At 38.7% G+C, this 26192-nt stretch overlaps 1 protein-coding gene across 2 annotated transcripts in view; it reads right to left on the bottom strand.

Moving 5' to 3' along the window:
• The window catches only part of fstl5 (follistatin-like 5), a 1175110-nt gene that overhangs the window by 183139 nt on the left and 965779 nt on the right, over nt 1-26192 (bottom strand). For both annotated transcript variants that reach the window (XM_028802632.2, XM_028802633.2), the window contains exon 7: nt 8002-8168. In XM_028802632.2, the coding sequence (XP_028658465.2) occupies nt 8002-8168 (167 nt within the window). The remainder of the gene's footprint in view (nt 1-8001; nt 8169-26192) is intronic.

Below are 26192 nucleotides of genomic sequence, written 5' to 3'. Positions count from 1 at the left end.
GAAGGAGTAACTCTGACCCCTCTTATCCCATTAGGAGGTGAACCCCAGGGGTTGGTTGATGTGGCATGCTCAACTTCAACTCCTTCTGATCATTTTTGCTGAAGACACCTAATAGTTTAGTTTTTATCATAAGGGTGTAATTTTCTTACCCACATAAAAAATATGGGCCACAGATGGCCTAAACATGAGGGTTTTTCGGGTCTAGGGGGCCAAAAATAATTGGTAACACCTAAAAGGAGGATGTCATGCAAAACTAGACATCCAGACAAGTCAAAGAGTATGACATATGTGTGGATTTTCTTGTACCTGTCAAAAGGCATGGGACAAAAAAATAAAAATTGAAGTGATTTAAAGGCATTGAACAGTAATTCTTATGAACACAATACAATGTGTATTAAAAGACCAGACAGTTGCCTGCAACTTTATATAAAGTCATGTAATTTCTGACAATATAATCAGTTACCATCAGCTTACAGTCCTTTTTTTGTATTTTTTTCCTGTTAATTGATTACCTCAAATGGTTTTTCTTTTAATTATTTATGCTGGCTGGTAGGTAGGTAGTGTCTATGTGAAAATTAATAAATACCGCATTGCAAATGACACCCTGTATTCTTCAATAGAATGTTTTTCTTAAACACCGTCAATCCATATTTTCACATTAACTTTATGCTTCAAACTTGCATATCAAAAATAAATTAAGTGCAGGGTAATGTGCCCATACAACTCATAAATCATTTGTTTAGTGCCGTGTGAATATTGCAAATTGACAACTGGCAATCAAATGCGATTGTGGAAAGCAGCAGCTTGAATACAGATTAATGAACGCATAAAGACGGGGTAAACAGGACTGATCAATGACTGTTCACATTGTGTCATTACAATATGATTAAGAATAAAACAATGCAGACAGTTTTATTATTTTCAGCCTTGGAAAGGATTTGTGCCACACTTAATTTATTACAGACGAATGCCTGGATGATGCATGCATCATAAATTGAATGTAAGTTAAGCACAAAAAAAGTTAAACACTCCAGATTATTGTGTTTTCTGCAATTCTGATAACGTTACCATAGTTAGTGTGGTGCCCGGCGGGCGTTCATGCCCGGCCGGGACGCCCAGGAGGACCGGAGGAGGGCTTGTGGATCCTCCAGGAACACGAGGGGGCGTCCTCCCTGGCTGCTGTGGGGACCACGGGTACAGAGCTTGGAAGCTCATCCCTGTAGGTGCCCGTGGTCACCGCCAAGGAGCGCCCCAATGCCTTGGGAGTGTTGGACCTCAGTACTTCCACCACACCGGGAAGTACTGAGGGGAAGAGACTTGGAGACACCCGGTGGACTTCCGGTTTCACCGCTGGAGATTCCGCCACACAGGGGTGTGGCTACGAGCCCCAGGATGCACCTGGAGCACTTCAGGGGTGAATAAAAGGGGCCGCCTCCCTCCAGTCGGGGGCAAGAGTTGGGTGGAAGAGGACAAAGCTTGGTGGAGAGGAGTGGAGGCGGACCAGAGACAGTTAAGGCATTGTGTTGTGGCCAGGACTTAAAGGGGTGATTGGTGCTTCGGCATTGGGTATGTGCACTATAAATATGATAAATAAACGTGTGTTGGGTGAAACCATCGTGTCTACCTGTCTGTGTCCGGGCTGTTCCCCACATTAGTAAAACGTTTTTTTTTTTCTTCCATCGTTTTGCTGAAACTACTTAATCAGGTTTCAGGGTCAAAGGAAGCTAAAGCCTTTTTTGGCAGCATTGGGCTTTTGGCATGGAGCGGCCATGTTTCCATCTTAAAGAGTGCCAACCGATTGCGGTATTAGAACATTTAAAAATACATTAGCACTTGTATGTAACGAGTACAATTGGTTCTTTACACAAAAGAAATTATTATACCCTACAATTGTGAGCTTACTTTATAATCCCATAATGGGCTCTATTGTCAATAGGTACGCAGGAACATGAATTACTACAAAATACCAAACAGAAAAATGTATGAGTATTTATACCTTGAGACACTTTCAAAGGCACATATTGCACATAATTGGAGCAATAAACATAAACCACCTTTATAGTAAACTAAACAGACACTGACCATGAATCAATACAGAAAATAAAACAAGGGAAACTGGCACAGCTTCATATTCATGCATTAGCTTCATGCCATAATTGTTTGGGAAAGAAAAAAGGCAGAAAGGGCAAGTTGGTTGGCAGAGATGTCATCAGATCACAGATTCCTGTCCAGATGGTGATGTGCCTGGGAAAGGCTTTGGCTCACATCAACACTTTAATGAGTAAATCAACTTCAAACAAATGGATGGCTGAAATTATGGCACAATATGGTGCTTAAAAGGACAAGATCAAGAAAAGTGTACATCAGGCAGCAACATCAAAAGGACACTTAATATTAAATGTAAAAAACATTCTGGTCTGCAGGAAATACAAACAGCTACAGGTGATAAAGTGACTGAATGTGTCATAAAGTTTGAATGGATTATCACTTAAAATACAACACTTAGGAGCGGAAATAGAGGGACAAAACAAATAAATACATAAAAAATGGACAAATAGATAACTGCACATGTGGATGAACTGATTTGTTGCATGCAGGTGCCCAATGATGCCAACAGGACTGCGTTATCTACAAAAAGCAGTGACGCAATTCTAAGGCCACCGAACTGCAAAAACACCAAATGTGAACATATGATTTCAGAAATTTCAGAAATATCACATTGACACAAAAATTCAAACACATTTCTCAGTACTGTACTTAGTTAAAGCACCTTTGGCAGACATTACAACCTGGAGGCTTCACACACTTGAGTTTGGGGATTTTCTGACATTCCTCTCAAAAGATTCCCACAAACTCTGTCAAGCTGTTTTTCAGGTCTCTCCAGAAATGTTCGATTGGATTGAAGGACACTCATAATGTTGATCTTAAGCCATTTCTGTGTTGTTTTGGCCTCGTGCTTAGGGTCATTTTCTTATTGGAAGGTAAATCTTCAGCCCTGTCTAAGGTCCAGCATGCACTGGAGACATTTTTTCATTAAGGATATCATTCTAGGTTGCTCCGTTCAGTCATCATTAAACCCTCTCTAGTCTCCTTGTCCCTGCCACTGAAATATATAATCCCACAGTATAATGCTGCTACCACCTTGCTTCACTGTTGAATTGGTATTGCATAGTCCATAAGTGGTGCTTGGTTTCCTCCAAGCATGATGCTAATTTGGGTTTCTTCAGACCATAGAATCTTTTTTTCACAGTTTGGGAGTCCCTTAGGTGCCTTTTTCTGCATGTGTCTGTTACTGATGAAAGGCTTCCATCTAGCCACATATTTCAATATTAGTTGTCCTTCTGGGAGTTCCTGTCATCTTCATAAAGGTTGTCTGAAGCTCAGCCAGAGTGACTACTGGTTTTTGGTTACTTCTTGGCCCTTCTTCACCAATTGCTCAATTTGGCCAGCTATAATGGCGAGTCATGGTTATTTCAAACATTTTCCAATTAAGAAGTATAGGGCTCACTGTGCTCTTAGGAGCGTTCAATGCGGCAGGAATTTTTTTGTTGCTAATATCTGTACCTGGACACAATCCTGTCACTAAGCTCTGGAGGCATTTCCCTCAACCTCATGGCTTCTTTGCTGCTCTGATACACATTGTCACCAGTGTGACCTTCTATAGACAGCGGTGTGCCTTTCCTCATCATACGTGATCATTTGAATTGACCACAGGTGGACTCCAAACAACATGTAGAAACATCTCAGAGATAATCAATAGAATGGGATGAACCCAAGCAGGGTATGAACTGAGATGCTCTTTTACCATCCAGCACATGGCAAGTGCATATGACAGGGATGGGACCGACAGTAGATTCGATGAACATGCTTTAGGTTTTAAAGTGGTGAAGAGAAGGAATGAAAAAGAGTTGGGAAACCCAGTGTTTCTTATGTGTCAAGAAACTATCTATCTATCTATCTATCTATCTATCTATCTATCTATCTATCTATCTATCTATCTATCTATCTATCTATCTATCTATCTATCTATCTATCTATCTATCTATCTATCTATCTATCTATCTATCTATCTATCTATCTATCTATCTATCTATCTATCTATCTATCTATCTATCTATCTATCTATCTATCTATCTAACACCTAGTCAAGGAGAGAGTCCCCCCCTTTCCCCTATCCACCAAATAGCAATGGTTTATATTTCATTAAATTGCAGTGAATAAATGTTTTCTTTCTTCTCCACAGGTACTGCCATGATCAACTAGAAATGTTTTTGTTTCTGTCTTTACACAGATTTATCTTTTACAGTAATGGAGGGGGTGACAAATCTATCAATATCCCTTTTTGGGACTGCAGCGCATAGTTGTATGTGGTTCAGACTTAAATGTTGACATGAATAAGACACAATAGTTGATAGCTTGCCTTTTTAGCTGTTTGAAGATATTTAAAGATGAGTATTTCACTGGACTGTTGTGCTTATTACAACAAACTCACTATTTTAAATTGAAAAAGATATTGGTTTTTCAGTTTTCACTTGATTTGTAGTTCAGCTAGCTAGGGTAGGTACCTGGGGAGCATTTTGTGCTTGATAGGCCTCTTCTACACATTATTATTAAGCTTCTCAGGCAGCATCATTAAATATTGCACTGCACAGTAGTGCAGAAATATATTGAAGAAAACCTGAATACTCTTTCTGCTACATATTTAAATAAAGCTAAGAAAAGGTTTGCAAATCCAAAGCCCCTTCCTGGACACAAGATTCCAGTCCATTGCAGGACACATTCATGGACTCACCCAATTTCAATTGTCCTTTTTGGAGTCATTAGTTAGCAAAACATACACAGGTTTGGGAAGTTGGTGGAAAACTAGTTACATCCAAAGAGGGAATGAGGAGAATGTGCAGACCGCACAGAGGCAGTGACCAGATTGGGATTCAGACTGACAGTAATGGAGCTGTGAGACAGTGGGACTCACCACTGTGCTCTAAACTTCTAAACCTGAAGCACTGATCTTGAGCTGCCAATGGAATACTATTGGGGTTTGACTGGACAATACAAAAAAGAAATTAATCATTAAACCACAAAGATGTTTCACTTGAACTTGAAGCTGCTCTTTCTAAGACAGTTAGTGAATTTCATCATATTTCTTCAAACAATAACCACTTTTTACAGGTCCATTATTGGAAGTGTTTTATCTTTATCTTTTATGTTTCTCTATCACATTCTTAAGACAGTCTGCTTCATAAATGTAAAGAATACTCTGCAAAAATTCTGTTTCTTTACATATTACCTTCCCCATGTAGTTTGTTGTGTTGGAAAAAAAAAATAACCTTATGTTTTCGTAAAGATCAGATATAGCAAAAGTTCTGATAGAGAGAGGCCAAATAGTGACTAACACTAGACTAAAGCAAGCAATTTCAAAAATATACAAGAAATAAATATCATATTACTCTTGTCACATAATCCACTGTCCAATGTTGTTATTTATTCATATGCTTACAAATGAACAATTGAATTGAATTAAATTGAATTGAAGACCCACCTTTACCTCTCATTCATTCGTCAAGAGTCCTGTCTTCGTTTCAAAAGCCTGATACTATGTGATGGGGCTTCCTGTTTGAGGACTACTTTCATTGGCAAAAATGATATGCATTTTGTCCATTGTGAGCTTATGACTGAATTACTTCACATCTGGATTTTGTGACATGATTAACATTAGATTTTTTCATGGAGGTTTTGATATTGCCTGGTGTTGTCCACTGTTAGTCACCATTGGGTCCTATTCCATCAGAAACTTTATCCGTTATCCAAGAGAATATTAGATTAAAAATTTTTCTTGGTCATTATTACAAAATGCACAAGGAAAATAAAATATAAAAAAATCTATTACTTTTGGAAAGAGCATTCTTATAAGCAGTTAGAATGAGTGACCTGACACTGCTACTAAAATCAACCTTTCCACTGTGGAATCTTTCTATTTTCATTAACTGAAGCAAAAATCTTTCAGATCTTATCCATCCCATTCCACTCACCCTCTGGTCACTTATTTCATGGCAAGTTAAAAACTCAGATCAATGGAGACCACACATCTGGTCTTAATTGTAGGAGTAGCAGTAGTCACCTTTTACCAATTTTCCTAATTTAGGAGGGTTCTTGAGCTATCATAATTCTGTAGGAATTTTGAGAAATTGACATTCAAGCAGACATTCTGGGATAGGTAGAATGTTTTAGAAATGACAATGAACTCGTAAAAAGATAGCGATTTGATAATGAAAGAATAATATTTGTAGCAAATCTTGTACATCATGTACTCTATCTTTGCAAAGAAGCCATGCGGTGTTTCCAAAATTAAAGTGTTGAAGATGAAGCTTTGCAATAGCAATGATCTGGGTATATCACAATTGAACATTTCTCAAATTTTAAAACAAACTTTAAATCGATTGGCTGGTGTGGTTGATGTCATACACATAAACATCATTGTGTGGATGAGCATGTAAATGTGAATCGTAAGCAATTTTACAGTATCAATACACAGTTGGTCACTAATGCAAACACTTGATACTCTTATGAAGTGGCAATTATTACTTGCAGCTTAGTGTAATATCCTACCTTATAATGTTTTTCCTTCTACTTCTTCATGTTCTACTTCTATTCTGAATATTATTATTAATATTCTTATTATTATCTTTGTGGTAAAGCCATAACATAGCATAGCAGTAACATTAGTATTAGAAAACAGCAAAACATCATCACCATTTCCAAGAAATCTACAACACACCTTCATGAGTGCCATTTTTGCAGTTTGGGGTGCTGTAAAATTGTGATGTTATTCATTTTCAAACATAAACCTCTGCTCCTTACTGGGAGTGGGTGTAGGACACTTGTAATAGCGCTACTTAAATGGTCTACAAATTTCAGCATCCCTAGTAGTATTACACTATTGGAACGCTTTAAAGTGGTGCGGAGGTTGCTGGGAAGAAGGATTATTAGGTGCTAGCTTTATAAGGAGCCAAAAGACGCACAGAAGGACTGTGATCATTTGTGCTTATTTGTTTTTACGCTTCACACTCTATTGCATTACAAATAACAAATACCATGGACTGCAGCTCTTTCTGTAGTTATATGCTTATACTTAGCTTGCTTGTTTGTGTGTTTTCGTTAAGGATGGATACATCCAAATCACAGCATATCTTAAAGTCTTAAAGCAACAACTGGAACCTGGTAGAACAAAACTGTAAATTTCATTCAGAGGGCTGTTCACGGGGGTTTTTCATTCTACTTACCATTGTCATCTGCACCTCCTGTAGTGGACTATGTTTGGACTGTGTCGTAAGTATTAATTGTTTATCATGTAGTGACTAGTGTTTCATTTGGTCAGTGTTTGTTAAATAATTATTGCCACTGGGGTAATTTGGGTGAAAGTTTTAGTATGTGTTATTTACTTATTGGTTGTTTTTTGCTCTATTCATTTAGTTAATATATTCTTTATCGATTCATTTTGAGACGCTTTATTACATGTCTCAGCTTGTGAGTGTGCAAGCTGGGTCAAGACTGAGTGCCTTCCTGGGGTCCCTGAAATAAAATAAATAAATCACCATTTTAAAAACAGTGGGAACCTGAGCAGCTCATCTTGACCGCCAGACGTTTTATAACTACTTCTCATGTACTAATCTGGAGTAGCACAAATTCTTATCCTAGTCAGACTTTCAGCGCAATTCCCAGCAGTAATTCTGAGATGCTTGATAAATACAGGCACAGAACAAGACGATTTTATAAAGGGTCTTACCTACAGGATGTGAGATGACTGAACTTACCTTAAGAATCATCTACAATTATTTGAATAAAATTGGCTTAATCAAGTAGATAGTTAAGTTTTAGTGGTTTCACAGTATAGCTATTGCTTTCTTAGCATTTATGAATTATTGCTACACATTGATTGCATATGTACAGAACCAGTAATTCAGTTGTCACAGCTTTATCTGGAAAATAATTCTAAGCACCTACGTTTATGTCTTCCAAGTCCAAGGAGTTCAGCATGATGTTATTGCGCTTCCATACGATTGGAGGCCTTGGTGAACCCTGAATTGCACATGCCAGCACCGCACTTTGACCCACAGTGGTAGTGGTTATGCTCACTTTCAGATCTTCAGGCAAACTTAACTGAAGCACTTCTAAAAAAAAAAAAAAAGACAGACAAAGGATGAAGATTTGCTATGTTTCAGATGCATTTTAATAAAGTGCATTAGTATGAGACATAAAAAAGTCAAACACTTAACAGTACAGCAAGAAATTTGAGAAGCATCCTTATAATGGCAAGTTTGTAATCAAAGGGTGTTTGAAAGTCAATTTGAAAAATGTCACTTGTTACGTTAAACTTGCCATTCACTCAAAGAAAGGCAGCAGTAAACTAAGACATCCTTGGGCCCAGGGTCCAATGTGCAGCTCGTGATAAGCACCGCCAAATGCTTTCCAGTATAACTTCAAAGTCAGCATTTTATGCAAAAGAACGCACTTGTCACCCTCCTTCATTCTGCAAGCCAATGCAGATTATAAATGTAAAGTCCGAGCTTATTAAAAGACTTAAATAAAGGACCAATTTGCCTAGCAACTTTGCTTATCTGTTAGGCAAGGAAATTTAAATTAAAAATACAATAAAAAACTGTCCTTTTATAAATTTCTGCTGTCCCAAAAGCTTTCATTTAGAGACACACTGATGTGTGCCAGCCTCCTGCAAAGACATAAATGGGCTATTTGGCAATGCAGAACTAAAGAAGCATTATTATATACAGTGACTTTCATGGCTTACACCATCCCAAACACTTGCCTGGGTAAATAAACCAAACAAAAAAATAAACACAAAAGCTACAGTACAAGATAAAGAAGATATATGATGAAACCTCGAAGGAGACCTAATGTGAGCCCAAAGCAAAGAATAACATTGATTACTGACATGATTACTGATATCTTTCAGCCAGGCTTTATTCCCTGGCTCATGTGTAATTTCTGTAATTATTTTTTTTGTTATGATTTTTTTGTGCAATTCCAGTTAGGTTTGTTTATTACTTACTTTTGTTGTATTGTATCTTTAAACATTCCCCCATTCCTTGTATTTCGTGGTCTGGGCCACCCTGACATCACTTTTGTTGGGCCCCAGGTGATTGTTTTACATTCGATATTTCTGGTTTTTATGGATTACTGCCTATGTTTTTGGATTTTGCTATTTGGTTTGTCTTATAGGCAAATCCCTTTTTGCCTTTTTTTTCAAATTATTAGACATATATAAACGAAAGTGCATGTGTGTGTGTATGGAGCAGTCAGCTCTGCTCACGCTTAACCACAGCCATTAGATGGAGCATGCATGCACTTTTAAATTTTTCCAGTGGTTACTACGAAAGCCTGTTGTGCAGTAAATGCCAATATGCAACAACGACGTTGTGCTAATGACACAGATGAAGAGAGACAATGTTGAAACGAAGCAACAACGTAAAAATGAAACACCTCGGCAATGGAGTGCAATGCTTGAAGTTGTCACTAAAAACGTTGTCTTTCTGGAAGTATTTTCTCGAGACAAGGATTAAGAGGACTCATATGCCAGTGATATGGCTAAGATATGTTATTTCCAGTGTCTTCTTACGAAAGCCAGTGGGGCAGCAAGCACAAGGTGGGTCCACATCTGCTGCACTGGATAATACTTAAGAGTTAGCTGATGCCTCTCAAAGTTCACAAATATAGTAAAACTGCATGGGAGTCTTTGGGTTGTTTTTGTCCCAAAGACCAAACGCAGCTAGTTTAATATATTCTCAATTTATGAAGATGCTTTGTTTAGGAGGATGGCATTATTGTGCAGTGCTGCTGCCTTGCACATGTTGGCATGTTCTCCCTGTGTCTGTGTTGGTTTCCCCCTGGTGCTCCGGGTTCCTCCCACAATCCAAAGAAATACAGGTTAGGTGGACTGGCGACACTAGGCTAGTCCTTATGTAGTGTGCAAATGCATTCATCTTGCAATGGATTGGCGCCCTATTGTTCCTACCTTGTGCTCTATGCTTGCTGGAATAGGCTCCAGTCCCTCATGGCCCTGCTCAGGATTAGAAATTGGAATTGTTTGTAATTCTGTTTTGGGTTGTCTCAAAAAGCCAGAGGCTTATGGCTACTTTCTCTATTTTTATGAGCTGTTAAGTTCTTTATTGGACTTTAAAGCCAGCTTCCCATTTTGGACTGGGGCAGGCTGCAAGCTGCCTACAGGCAGTAAGAAGAGGCTGGCAGCCTAAGTTAAATACATTTCTGTGAAGGTCTAGGAGGGTATGAGCTTCTTTATGGAGCTTTTTGGAGGCCTCTTACCCCTTGTGCCATGTCTGTAACTCCACATCACTTCACTTTGAGTGACATTTACATTTAAATTTATTTATGTGGCTGATGCCTTTATTCAAGGTAACTTAAAACATTTGACAGATCTGAATGTCAGTTAATTATTAGTATTTACTAAAACTTGATACCAGATAAACTACCCATTCTCATGACGCTCTGCTGAAAAAGTGAGTTGAAAATGAGTTTGTTCAAATGTAAGCGAAATGAGACTACTAGGAGCAGGTGCAAGACATGAACCAGGGATTAGCAATGGGACTACTTTCTTTTAACGCACACACACACACACACACATATATATATATATATAGTGATACGTGAGTCCCTGCCTTGCACCACAAAACACAAGGCTGAGTCTCAGTACTTTATCAAAACCAGCTTTATTCAGCTTGAAATAGGAACAGCACAGTTATTTATTGTAGTGGGGTCTAACACTCCCCTTTACACAGATACAGCAGTCAGGCTGGGTCGTGGCCAGGTTAGTGGCCAAGTAATCCTGTTCCCTGCATTTATATATTCCTTGCATCACCCATCAACGTCAGGTGATTATAGCACAACCACGATCGGCTCAGAGTTGCTTCTGTGGAACTCCACTGTAGCGTGGTGAGCCTGCGGTTGACCCAGCAATGGACAAGCAATCTTCCACAGACGCGCCAATCGCGCTTTCGGGACGCAATTTGGCATGTCATCCTGTTGGGGGGAGTCCCAAAAGAGTTCAGAAACCTCACAATATATGTATACGATATCTGGGTAAGAATATAAAGAACAAGCTGGTTAAATTTGCAGATGATACTAAATTATGTGGAACTATGTAGATACTGTACAATTAACTGAATCATTACAGAGAGACTTTTACATTTTTGTGGCAGATGACATTTTAATTTTAGTAAATATAAAATGTTAAATATAGGAGGTGAAAATGTTATATCTGAATGCACAGTGGGAGGTTTGAAAATTGAAACTACACCTTATGAGAAGGAGCTGGGAGTCACAGTGCTGACATCACTATCTACATCCAGACCAGTGCTGCTACCCTAACTTTCAGCAAAAACTTAGATCAAGTAACCAAAAAAACATAGACATGTTAAATAAGGTAAACATATAAAATGTCTAACTAAATACAATAGCAGTACACTTCTGCCACATATTATGCCATATTGCAATTAAATGAGGCAGCAAAAATCAATAACACCTTAGAATGCTAACATTCATTATCAAATAATTTCCACTACGATGAACTTCAACAAAATGGCGTCTGACACATTGACGGTGCGCACTATGTAGTAACGCAGGTGTCAATAGGACTCTGAATAACACATTGATGGCTTCTGAGTGACACATTGACAGCATGCACTATGCAGTAACGCAAGCATTGATAGGATGTCAACAAGTCATGTAAGTGAGTCATTATATTATGGCAAGACATGCTAAATATACGAGGGGGGGACCCAAAAATAACCGGAATTTTGTTGTTGTTGGGTTGGTACTTGTAGTACGTGGTTGGGCCGCTAGGGCGATCTAGTTACACTCCTCACAAGTCAGTCTGCCAAGTGCCATCAGTCTAGAAAGTTGTGCTTTTGTTCAGTGAATTTTTTTGTAAAAGTAGGTTGCGCAACAGTGTGAGAAGGAAACGCCCTGATTTGTGGGAGTTGGGCAATTGGTTCTTTCATCATGACAACGCTCCATCTCACACTGCTCTCAGCATTCGCCAATTTTTGGCAAGAAACGGTATGACAACTCTGAGCCACCCACCCTACTCACCGGATTTAGCTCCGTGTGATTTCTTTTTGTTCCCTCGGATGAAAAAAGACTTGAAAGGAAGGCGTTTTGCTGACGTCGAAGCGGTAAAACAAGAAACGACCAGAGCATTAATGGGCATTACTTCAGACGAATTTAAAAAATGTTTCGAACAATGGAACAAGCGGTTAGATAAGTGTATTTCTGCCAATGGAGAGTACTTTGAAGGAGACTAATTGTAGTTTGTACAGAAAATTGAATTAAACATGTTTTAAAAATATTTCCGGTTATTTTTGGGTCCCCCGTCGTAATTCAGTGATGCACAGAGTTGATAATTTTTTCATTAACACATACGAAACCATTAACTGATATACAAAAGAAATTGTAGTTTAAAAATTGTGTTAAAAGAATTACTGATTTGGATGAGAAAACATAGAAACATGGGCAGGACCAGAAAAACAGATCTATGTGGAAAATCATAGGAGTGGCTACACTGATGCAAGCAGTGCACAGAAGCCATTATGAAGGCTAATTACATGATAATAATAAATAATAATACATTTTATTTATATAGTGCCTTTCCCACAACGTGTGGAGAAGAAGTCAAGGGAGTTAAATCTTAAGATATAAAATACACTAGTGAGGTGTCACCTGGAGTACTGTGTGTAGTTTTGGTCTCCATATTACAATAAGAGACATAGCAACACTAGAGAAAGTTGAAAGAAGAGTGACAAGGCTGATTTAAGAACCACAGTTAAGGTTGGCAAATAAAGAGTAGAAAAAGAGTCATATAACAAGCAAGGGATCATAACCAGAGGACTACAACAGAGAGATAGTCAAACCCAAACTGTAACCCAAACAATCGTATTTAGAAAAGATAAGGCAAAAGTCAGTAACCAAAAAGTCTCTTGAAGAGGTTAATGTAAGAAAACATCTGAAATGTTTAATCAGATTCCATCAAACTTGTATAATTATGAGTCCAATTTTTATGCCGTTATGCTGATGATGTAATTTGCACTATTTCTGGGACTATTCTCTGAGATACAGTGACACACAATGACAACAACTGAAAGCAAACAATAATAAGGATGAACTGCTTAAAAATTAATCTTATTCATATACAAACAAATAAAATATAAACACAAGAAGGAAAAAGGAGTCAGGGAAGGAATCATCCCAACTATGAAGCTGAAGTTATGCGGAAATAATTGAAGGAGAAAATGGAGATTATAAGGTGACATGATTGAAGAGAATGAGTACCGTGGGTTGAGACTGTTATTTTAAAATGAGCTCATCAACAAGAACAATTGGGCCCAGTTGTAAACTTGCTAAGGGTAAATTTGACCCAAATGTTAGAAAGTTTTTCGAACCATACACACATGGGCTAAATTAATAAGTAGTGTGGTAAACAGCGGTAGTCTGGGGACCAATTTTTGTTTTTTCTCAATCATATCTTTTATGTTCAACCTGCGCTAGTAAATGCACATGACACACTATGTGAAAAGAATTGGATTGTTGTGATATTTTGGCCTATTATTTACTGAGTTTATCCTTTTCATATTCTGGTGTGAAGGCTCCCTTTTCAAAATAATATCTAGTAAATTCAAGGGCTTAAATGATGGTGGAAGATGACAAAACTACTCCATTGTGAGAGGTTTATTAACTGAGTCATGTTACACCTTTAAACAAGTATATGCCTTGGCCCCGTTGAATTTTGTTTTGTCACATTTACTTCAGTCCCAGAGTGGAAACGTAACTGACAGCCTTATTGCTTTAAGCAAGTAAAATACCAATCTTTAGTTGATTTAAAATGAATGCTTATGGTAACTTCAAAAACATCATTGTTATTTAACAGTAGGTACAAATGTAACTGCTTTGGTGGAGTTCACTTGGCTCCCTGTTCAAATAACAGGGAAGCGGATGCTCACTGAATATAAAATAGGCGCCGTTCTTATCGTTCACACTCATTCAGCTGCTGTACGGAGTTTGAAGAGGTGTTTCCTGCTAAATACACTGGCACTTAACTGTACTGCCAGCTGTATGAAATTACTGGATTCGCCTTTGTGAAAAATCTGCAATGAGTATTTGAAAAGGAAACCATATCTTTGTGGTTTAAGCAATGGATGTTGCTGTTCTAATACAAGGAAAACATGGGGGAATATCAAATAAATTGGAATGCACCTCACAGTCGCTGACCGGCATACATTATGTGGCGCTGCTCTTACTGTTTGTGATTTGGAATTCCCAGGGAGAAATGTTTGTAGTGAGCGAGACTGAATGAACCATGTGATCTGTGTTTGCCCTCTATCACGCATCAAAGAAATGTATGAGATGACTGAAGTTAACAAGGAAATTGCTACTCGCTGCACTCTGTGTACTGTATGCTGGCATGTAGCTCTGTTCTCTATGAAAGGCTTAAACAGACAGCTTCAAGCAATAACACCCTGATAAACAAGGATACTCTGCATTCCATTAACCCCAGACTGGGAGAACTGAACTAGCAGGTAACCAAACCAGCCAGATGGAACAAATAATCGACCCCTAACTGTAAATCTTTTTGAGTTCAAACGATCATTTTTGTTTCTGGGAAAATTTATGTTTTCATATTATTCAGGGATTTTGATTCCTGGCTAAGTCTCTTATTGGGAAAGATGGTCAACTTTGGTTTTTTTTTGTGCACGTTGCAATAAAGTACAAAGAAGGCAGAAGAAGGTTTGGGGAACTGGCCCCTATATTGTACAGCGTACAACTCAAAATTACTCAAGCGTTCAAAAAATGGCTCCAGAGCAATGTCTGGTTCCATGTCCAAAACAGGCACAATTACAGAAAGAATGAGTTGGGCTTTTATAATAGTCCGGGAGGAAGAGGTGGGTTCCAATAATTGAAGCCGGATATGACCTCGGTAGGGGGGCGCGATCATGCAAGGGAAGAAGGAAGTACTTTATGTTGGTTTCCCTTCGGGGGATCTGTAGGAGAAGGAGAGGAAAGGTTAGTTCCCTTTGAAAAAAACTGCTCTTGTTAGCCTGAATCCCAAGCGCACATATGTGATGACGCTCACAGATATGGGAAAGTTAAATTAATTGGCAACTGTATGTTAGCCCAGCGTGAATGTTAGTGTGTATGTGAATCTGTGATGGACTGGCATCCCATTTAAAGTTACCTCCTACCTTCTAAAAGTGTGTAATGGAGGAAGCAGGTTTATAAAATAGATGGATGGAAGGGGAGGTTATTGGTTTGGAATCATAAGATATATAATGAGCTGGGTGCGAATCAGGATCATGACATGGATGAATAACAATACCGGGATTTACAGTGCTTTGAAAAAGTATTTAGATCCTTTCAGTTTTTTCACATTATGTTATGTTCCAGCCTGTCACACATACATGTCAGAGGGTCCCCTTCCAAGTTTTTTTCAAGTACGTGGTACCACCCCAGTGAGAGAGATGGGGCTCTGTCACTAATTGTCTTGTCTTTTCCTTCCTCCACAGTGCAGAGAAATACCCAATATGGGCAAATGACTCTGCCCCTTACTGTCCCTGGGCCAGTAAGCACAACCGCTAGGAAGTAGGCGTCACTTCTTTACTGAGGAACCAGAGCAAAGGAGTTCCTCAATCAATCGAGGGCAGACAAAATAGCCATTGTTATTCTAGTCATGTCATTCTGATGGCCACAGTTTTTGTTTCATTTTTCACAAGTAAACGGGGACGGCCCGGGATGGTTGGTGCTCCAAAATTTATTGTTGTTTGAGCCTGGCATTCCCTCGGATGACCACAAGCAGGTCAGGTCAGGTTAGAGAACATGCACTGGTACAACGCGTTGCTGCACCCAACACATGACTTAACAGCTCAGGATTGTGGTTGGCAATGCCCCAGACAGACATGCAGTCCAATCCCACTCTCCGGAAATGATCCTCTTTCTGCTGCAGCCAGGTGTTACGTGGGCGTCCCCTTGGCCTGGTCCAGCTGCTCGGGTCCTCAACAATGAGAATCCTGCAATCCACCCTCGGGGAATCACGCCACATGGCCTAGTGCTCCCTCACAATGCAGGTAATGTGCCTCATTCAGGATGACCACAAGCCTTATGCTAAAATCTTTTAAATTCACAATCTCTCAGAATGACAAAGTAAAAACAGGATTTTAGAAATTCTCACAAATTTATTAAAAATAAAAAAAACTGAAATATCACATGGGCACAAGTATTCAGACCCTTTATTCAGTACTTCATTGAGGCCCAGCCTAGAGTCTTCTTGGGTATGACACGACAAGCTTTGCACACCTTCATTGGGGATTTTCTGCCATTCAACTCTTCAGACTATCGATGGACTTCTGTTTTCAGGTCTCTCCAGTGATGTTTGATTGAATTCAGGTCCAGGCTCTGGCTGAGAAACTCATGGACATTAAAGAAGTTGTCCCTAAGCCACTCCTGGGTTGTCTTTCCTTTGTGCTTAGGGTCATTGTCCTGTTAGCCTGTGAACCTTTCGGCCCTGTCTGATGTCCAGTCCGCTCAAGTTTTCATTAAGGATATCTCTGTACTTTACTCCATTCAGCTTTCCCTCAACTCTGATTTGTGTCCAAGACTCAGTTGCTGAAAAACAACCCCATAGCTTGATGCTACCACCACCATGCTTCAGTCTTGGGATGGTGCTGTGCAGGCGATGAGCAGAGCTTGATTTTCCTCCAGACATAACATTTAGAATTGAGGCCAAAAATTTCAATTTTAGTTTAATCAGACTGGAGGGTCTTGTTTCTCCTACTCTAATCCTTAACACTAATTTTCTGAAGCTCAACCTGAGTGACCATCGGATTCTTGATCATTTTCCTTACAAATGGCCCTTCTTACCCCAAGTCCTCCTTGGCTGGACAGCCAGCTCTAGGAAGAGTGGTGGTTGTTCCAAACTTTACATTTTGGAATTATAGAGGCCCCTGTGCTCTCGGGAACATTCAATTCTGTCACTAAGCTCTGTTATTTATCAGTTTTGCTCGTCTTAATCTTCAGATTGCATCTTATGTATTTTTTTTTTCCAACAATCACACAAAAAGGACTGAAATGATTTTCACATAATTTTGCATGTGCTTAGCCATTGGTCGAACTTCAAATACAGTCTATTTAATCAGTAACGGGTTGTAAGCAGTTGCCTATCCGGCCACAGCACTAGTGCAATGACATAATACTTAATCATATCACAAACCTGGCCCTTGGTCATAGCAACTGTTAACAATATGGTTACATCCATGCAAAAACAAATAAAAAGGCAGCTTACACTTTTCAAATTTAGATACAAAATGACAGTGCGAGAACACCACAAAGATGAATATAAAAATCCGGAGTGGTCTCCCCTAGACTTTCACGTATACTCAGATATGAGGATGAATATCTGAGGAGTAAACCACAAGACAATCATTATATTATGTACATTAAAGAACCATCAACAACAAATCAAATCAAATTAATAATATATTGAACAATTATTATTAAAGTAAAGTTGAATAAATCAGACTCTGCAACTACATGAATAAAAAAAAAAAAAAATGAGTATGTACTCAGGTAAAGTACCACTTCTGGTTAATGGATTTGGCCCAAAGTTAATACAGATCTACAATTTTGGTGTAATAACCACATGCCAAATTTGATCCATCTATTTTGTTGCATTTTGGAGTTACTGTGTTAACATACACAGACACACACACAGACATAATTCCAAAAAATGGTATTTTCAGACTCAGGGAGGTCTAATACATCAAGATACATCAAAATTTCGAGGTTGAATGTTATCATGATTACTTAAATTTCTCTAAACTTTGTATATGAGAAATTAAAAATTAATAATATCTTTGAAACCACAGGGTGGCCCATAAAAACTGGCCTGCCTCCACCGAGACAACTCCCGTGTCGTCTGCTGCCAGATAGGTGGCTCCAGTTGTGTTGCCTGCATTGTTTCCTTGCTGTCTGATCCCTGGAAACCATTTTTGAGGTGGCAGTGTACTGAAGTGGTCAGTGCGTACTAGTGCAGCCAAAATTAACGACATACAGTATTCGTTGCAAGAAAGAATTGCAATAGTGGAAGCGTACGTGCGGACTCGTTCCATCAAAGAAACAAGGGTAATTTTCCCCGATCAGTTTCCTCACCGAAGACAGCCAGTTAAAACAAGCATCCAGAAGTTAGTGAAAAAGTGGCGCATAACGGGCTCGATTTATAATGCCAAGAAGAACACAGATCATACTGTACACATGCCTGTTGAAGCGTACGTGCGGACACGTTCCATCAATGAAACAAGGGATATTATCGCTGAACAGTTTCCTCACTGTAGACAGCCAGTTAAAACAAGCATCCAGAAGTTAGTGAAAAAGTGGCACATAACGGGCTCTGTTTGTAATGCCAAGAAGAACACAGATCATACTGTACGCATGCCTGTTGAAGCGTACTTGCGGACACATTCCATCAAAGAAACAAGGGACATTATAGCCGATCAGTTTCCTCACCGTAGACAGCCAGTTAAAACAAGTATCCAGAAGTTAGTGAAAAAGTGGCGCATAACGGGCTCCGTTTGTAATGCCAAGAAGAACACAGACCATACTGTACGCACGCCTACAGTTGTTGTTGAAACGGACACAGAGATGTATTGACACACAAGGAGATCACTTTCAGCATCTTCTGTAAATGTGAGTACTAAATTTGATAATTTTTTTCTTCACCACGTAATGCAGTCGTCTCGGTGGAGGTGGGCCACTTGCTCGTGGGTAACCCTTTAGTATCAACATGCAAAGTATGAGCAAAACTGAATTCTGCACAACCATCTGTCCATCCATTTTCCAAACTCGCTTAGCAATCCAGCAAGCAGCTAGATTGAGGCAGGAACTAACCCTGGACAGGGCAGCAAACCATCAAAGTGGAACACATACACACACACACACACACAAACACACACACATCAGGGTTATTTTAGCAAAATCAGTCCAAATAAACTGCATGTCTTTGGATTGTGGGAGAAAACCCATGTGGACATGCAAACTCCACGACACCTGATCTCCTTACTGCAAGGCATCTGCGCCACTGTGCCACCCTATTCATATATACAAATATAAATATATATAACAGTTTTAAGTATGTATTGATAGACTAATTGCCAGGGACAAAGCAACATTATCGTTTTTTATAAGACTGCATGAAAATGTAATTCTTAAGACGTTACCACTATATATTAATAATCTGTCTTCTTAGGAAGTACTAGTATTTTTTTTAAAATAAACAACTCAATGTATTTATATAGTGCATATCCAAAAAACATATTACAACATTTCATGCCATAACCGTCACTTATGTACTGGACACAGCTGGTAATGGTGAGCCGCAGTTTATTATCTCATCACTACACGTAATGTGGGCTTGTTACTTCAACTGATGAAATACAAAGCACGCCACGGTGTCTTCAGATACAAAGAAAAAAAGCAATTCCTGCTTAAATGGTGAAATGGCAGAAGCTACACCAAGTAATTACTTCTTCTAAAGACAGCCACAGCAATCTTTGGTTTGAAAAATGCAACAGAAATGGAGTGTAACATTAGGGGGAAGACACACGACAACCCTCCATACACATAGTATAACACCAAGAAGGCCAAAGGCATTCAAAAATGCTGTTTTTTATTCCAAACCAAACCATTATTAGAGTACGAAAAGTGAAAAGGAAAAAATAAAACAAACTCTGCTGCCAGATGGGAAGGCTTGTCTGCTGAAAAGTTCCACCTAAATACTCCGTTTGTCACCTCTCTCTCTAATTCTCAGCCTCCCTCTCTGTCACACACAATGCTAGTCCCCCTTGTTCTTGCTAGCAAAATGACCTCCCAACTTTAAACCTGAAAAGCCCACAGGCCTAACGTGGCTTCAAATGTACTCTATGGGTCATCTGGGCAAAGCCTAAGAATATATGAATAAGAATATAAAAAGAGGAGCTCCAAACCCTTGTTACTGCTATGTACTGCTATATCTTTATGGTTTAACATCTGGTTGCTCTCTTGTTGGAGGTCATCCCAACTTCAGACCTTCTTTCCAAAGCAAGCCACCTGGGCCCATATGAAGAGCCAAGAAAATTCAATGGCAGACAAGAAACTTGCCTGTGATCCTGTTGTGCCAGAGACTCTTGTTCTGCCAATAATGATAATGATATGCTTCTTATTTCCACAGCTGCTTGTACTGTATGTTCCAAGTTAAAGCAGCATTAAAAGCTAAGCTAAGTGCTTTATTTTTCTCTAATGTTTAAGTGTTTTGTCCTCCACTGCCTGTTTTGAGCTGTGTGTAGGTAATTTGTGATAGCATTAAGCTTGAGATAAAAGAGCCTGTGTTTCAGCCAGTGTGTGTCTCCTACAAAATTCATAAAGGAACACTGAAGGATAATGGATAGATAACAGCACCCAAGATTGAGTGACAGGTAAATGTAAACTGCCATCTTAAACACTCAGACTAGTTATCAATGAACTTCTTCCTTATAACAGAAGGCAGAGAGAGCGTGACATTGTCATTAAGAGATCGACTGTCAAGACTCACCTCCTGACCCTCGAATCATTAGTTTTACAGTGGTTGACTTCACAACTGTGTGTCATAACTGTATAATATGGGCTCATGTGACATTACTTTATCCATAGAGTCACACAATTAATCCATCACAGCATATACAGCTGATAATTAAATGTGGGAAAAGCTGAATAAGGCCATGGAGATGGACTGCTTATAATTACAAGAGCGAAGCTTAAAAGAAGTGGTGAGGTGGCCCTTTGCTGCTATGCACCAAAAATCTTGAATACTTTACTGACAGAAATTCGCCAGGGTAATACTGAGGAACATTTTCAAAACCTGCTAAAAATCCATTATTTTAATATGACTTTTTTGTAGCTACATTTCAGTTGTATACTTAATAGACTATATGGGCATAGAATTATCATATTCTTCAGGGATCCACAATCTGTACTAATCTCTACTCTTCTCTCCTGTTTTTTCTGGTTCTTCTGTGGTGGCGATCTGCACCACCATCACCTGATACAGGCACCATGCAGCACCCTGTGTAGATGGAATGAAGGTGACTGCCCCAGTTGTCCACAAGACCAACATCATCAAATACTATCATGTGAAGCATGAAAACAAAGAGCACTGATTTAAGAACACTTGTGTTAGGTAGAATACCAAGTAGGGACTGGGAGATCATTTTGGTCTTGGAACCCCTGAAGATTTTGTTTTTTTCTTTAGCTTAACTGGAGTTTTTATTTGTTTTTCTGTCCTCCCGGCCATCTCACCTAACAGTTTTTGTTACTTATTCTATTCATATTATTGCCTAATCTTATTTGTTTTTCATTTCATGTAACTTTACCTTTGATGTCTTGTAAAGTACTTTGAGCAACATTGCTTGTATGAAAATATGCGATACAGTAATCCCTCGCTACTTCGCGGTTCACTTTCACAGATTCACGACTTCGCGGGTTTTTAAATACAAGTGATTGCCCACCTATCGCGGAAGTTATGTTCCAGACCCATCAGCAACAGGAGAAAATCCGCGATATAGAAAGACCATATAAATAAACATTTTTATAGTTTAAGCCTTAAAATACCCATCCCACATGCTTTAAACACATGTAAACTTATAAAACACACTTTGTTAACACATATGATATGTGGATGTCGGGCTAAGGATATGAGTAACATCTCACTATTATAAAACATTTTAACTTGGTGAAGTACAGGCTTTTAAATTATTGACAGGCAGAGCGACAAGCAGCACAAAGTCCACTTCTCCTTAGCGTTCATTCAGCTCCCCACCCCCTTGACAATGCGAACTGCGCCTCCGGGGAGGGGGGTTTGAGCGAACGTGCGTTCAGCCCTCACACACGCACACACACACACACACTCCTCCTTCTTCCGAACGTGCAGAGCGACAAGCAGGCATTTTGGCAGAAGCAGCACAAAGTCCATTTCTGCTCAGCGTGAATTCAGCTGCCCCCCTTCACAAAGCGAGTGCAGACACATCGACGTTTGATCGCTGCGTGCAGTGTGCAGTGTTGGTCTGCGGTGTTTAAGAATGTAGAAAGTGTTTAAGAGCATAGGAAGTGTTTATAAGAGTGTGGGAAAGGTTAACAAGAGAGTGAGAAAGGTTTATAAGAGTGTGGGAAGGGTTTATAAAGCCTTAAAATATGTATAAATAATAAAATAAATATAGGTCGCTACTTCGCGGATTTTCACCTATCGTGGGGGGCTCTGGAATGTAACCCTCGCGATAGGTGAGGGATTACTGTATAAATAAACGTTGTTGTTGATATATATAATTACCCCGATCTACATGCTGTCAAATGAACGAACCACACGCCTTGGCGCAGCGTTAGGGGCTTCGCCTCTAGCGCTGACGTCCGAGGTTCGATTCCCGAGAGGGGGTGCAGTGAGTGTGTACGCCTGATGAGCCCAGAATTAGGGAGAAACACGTGTTGCGTACTCTTTGCATTATTTGACAGTAAACTATTTCAACCATTCTATGATCTGCTTCTCGCAACTGAAAGAGGGCACCGTGGCAGATGTTAGCTGACTTGCTGACCAACCACAAGCGTTACCTGGTAGGTAACAACCCAAACAATCAGATTGTGATTCAGACTACGAATGCCATGAATATTATATAAAATCCAACATCTGTCTGTCTGTCTGCTTTTCATGAGAGAACTACTTAACAAATTTACATCAGGTTTTTTTCTATATTTTGCTTGAGCATTCCACCTGATTTTACGACTTCTCTCATTGCACTAAGTATCATAGTTCACTCGCGGTACCGATTTATTTACGCGAATCTGAGAGAGACACAGCAGGCAGAGGGGAGAGGGTTGGGGCCTTCTCACTCACGCACCAGCCTCGGGGTGTATCTTACCTCCACTAAGCTAGTGAACAAGAGAACTATGGATTTAGATCAAGTTTTTTTCTATAATTTGCTTGAACATTCCGGTTGATTTTGTGACTTCTCTAATCGCACTAAGAATCATAGATAACAAAAAAAAAAAACATCAATTAAATTAATTTTATTATAAGGTTGATTCTATTACCACTACAACATTGTTACAATAAGAATACTGCAAGATAAAAATATAGTTAATAAAAACAAGTATTAAAATGACAAACAAATAATACTATGGATTTTTCATTATAAAACTGTTGGTTGCTTTTATGAAGCACACCAGAAACATTCGGAGCGTCAACTGGATGATAACATACAAGACTGCAAGATTGTTATGGTCTGCTTTATATATAAGATTGTGGCTAATTGTTGGAGACGTGTTCATTGGAAGGTGCTTTGTGGAATAAAAATTGTTTATTGTATTTATATTCTTACTAGGGGGGCCAAGCTCCCCTGGTGCCTTTGGAGCCCAACCACCAGTTGTGGCCAAAATCATGAAATTCTATAATTATGTAAAAGAAAAATTAATTATTATTTAACAGAGTAAAAATCATGAAATGAGAATAAAATATTTACTCTCTTACTGATTGGAGTATTCTCGTTAAACTGAGGTCCACTATGCTCGATGAGTATTTATAAGAGACTAAATACACGATCCATTCGTTTTAACTGACATTCTTACAGATAAAAAAACTTTTTTTTTAAAAAAAATGACTCATTTAAATAACAGGAAAAATCACGTGAAAACTAAAGTGGAATGCAGTGGGTCATCGTAACTCGACCTTCAGCTAACAAAATCCCCTAAATACAAACATTGGTGTTATGAATAGATTTTTTTTTTAATAGTTTGTTCCTGTGAAAGAAAGTTTACTCGATCAAAAATAAAAAACACAACTTTCTTGATATTTCAGGTTATAATTTAAAAACAGAATATGAATCTGAAAATCTAACAACATCACATTAAAGGTCGATAAATTCTGAAAAGAATGATACCAAACATATATATGTAGGTTTTAAAATAAGCTCAATTTAAAGTGTGACAAAAAACGTGACATAAAATCGTTGCACAAAATCGTTGAACTTTTTGGTTTCGGATTTTATATATAGAGAGTAGATATTGTGAACTATATTGCTGTGTCAGGGGCTCTCTGGCGCCCTCTTGTGATTACTAAGCATTGACTGGATGATAACATACATACAAGACTGCTAGATTGTTACAGTCTGCTTTATATCTATACATATTAATAAAAGGCAAAGCCCTCACTGACTCACTGACTGACTGACTGACTGACTGACTGACTCACTCATCACTAATTCTCGAACTTCCCGTGTAGGTGGAAGGCTGAAATTTGGCAGGCTCATTCCTTACAGCTTACTTACAAAAGTTAGGCAGGTTTCATTTCGAAATTCTACGCGTAATGGTCATAACTGGAACCTGTTTTTTGTCCATATACTCTAATGGAGGAGGCGGAGTCACGTATCGCGTCATCACACCTCCTACGTAATCACGTGAACTAAAAACAAGAGATTTACAGCACGAGTCAAACGCGGGAATGAAGGTAAATGATGTTAATTGTTGAGTGTCTTTTAATACTTTGTAATTGTTGAGTGTCTTTTAATACTGTGTAAGCATACATATTAACAGATGCGCAATTAAACGTGTGTATTTACGGGGTGATTTCTCAGGCTTAAAGCTCGAAGTAATCACTCGAGTGAAGGCAGCTTCACAAAAAAACAGATCCTTAACAAACTGTTATTGGTATATTTTACCTCAATTTTAAAAGGTTTTCTTTTCTTCTTAATAAAAATTTAAAAGCAGAACTTCGCCGGTGTGAACCACGGGGATTTGAGCGACTGACGCATACAGACATATTCATGAGTGCAGGTACTTTGGAAACAAAGCACCGTGTAAACCTAAAGTTTAAATTAAGTTCATAGACCTACAAAAGGTTGCCATTGATTTCAGGCAAGATTGCTTTTCTCCTGTACAACTATACGTTGCATTCTCAAGAGTGTGCTTGCACGGATTCGTCATATTACAACCAGAGTGCTGAACTGACAAACTGGTATACAAACAGAACAATCGTAAAAACAGGATTAAATAAAAAGGCTGCTTCCGTTGGCGAAGCAACGAAAAAGGAAGACCTTATATGACGTTCGTTTATAAAACAGCAGACAGGCTGTGTGAAGTCAGCTACACAAAAAAACAGATCCTTAACAAATTGTTAGTGGTATATTTTACCTCAATTTAAAAAGGTTTTCTTTTCTTCTTAATGTAGAGAAAAGCCAAGCAAAATGACACCTTTTCTTCTTAATAAAAGTTTAAAAGCAGTACTTCGCCGGTGCCAAGCGCGGGGATTTCAGCGACTGACACATACAGATATATTCATGAGTGCAATTGTTGAGTGTCTTTTAATACTGTGTAAGCATACATATTAACAGATGTGCAATTAAACGTGTGCATTTACGGGGTGATTCCTCAGGCTTAAAGCTCGAAGTGATCACTCGAGTGAAGGCAGCTTCACAAAAAAACAGATCCTTAACAAATTGTTATTTGTATATTTTACCTCAATTTAAAAAGGTTTACTTTTCTTCTTAATAAAAATTTTAAAGCAGTACTTCGCCGCTGCGAAGCGCGGGTATTTTGATATATATATATGTAGATATGTGTATATATATAATATATATATATGTATAGATATGTATATATGTAGATATAAATATATATATATGTAGATATGTAGATATATAAATATATGTAGATATGTATATATATATATATATATATATATATATATATATATATATATATATATATATATATATATATATATACAGACTTCGAATGCCGTGAATGTAATTACCCCGATCTACATGCTGTCAAATAAACGAACCACACGCCGTGGCGCAACGTTAGGGGCATCGCCTCTGACGCTGATGTCCGAGGTTCGATTCCGAGAGGGAGTGCAGTGGAGTGTGTACACCTGATGAGCCCAGAATGAGGGCGAAACACGTGTCGTGTACTCTTTGCATTTATTTGACAGTAAACTATTGCAACCATTCTATGATCTGCTCTTCACAAACTGAGGGCACCGTGGCGGATGTTAGCAGATTGCTGGCCAACCACAAAGCGTTACCTGGTAGGTAACCACCCACACTATCAGATTGTGACACAGACTT

Source organism: Erpetoichthys calabaricus, chromosome 5 (assembly GCF_900747795.2).
Source record: "Erpetoichthys calabaricus chromosome 5, fErpCal1.3, whole genome shotgun sequence".
Taxonomy (NCBI): Eukaryota; Metazoa; Chordata; class Cladistia; order Polypteriformes; family Polypteridae; genus Erpetoichthys; species Erpetoichthys calabaricus.
Note: the sequence above shows the minus strand (reverse complement) of the source record. Positions and strands in the feature narration are given on the sequence as shown.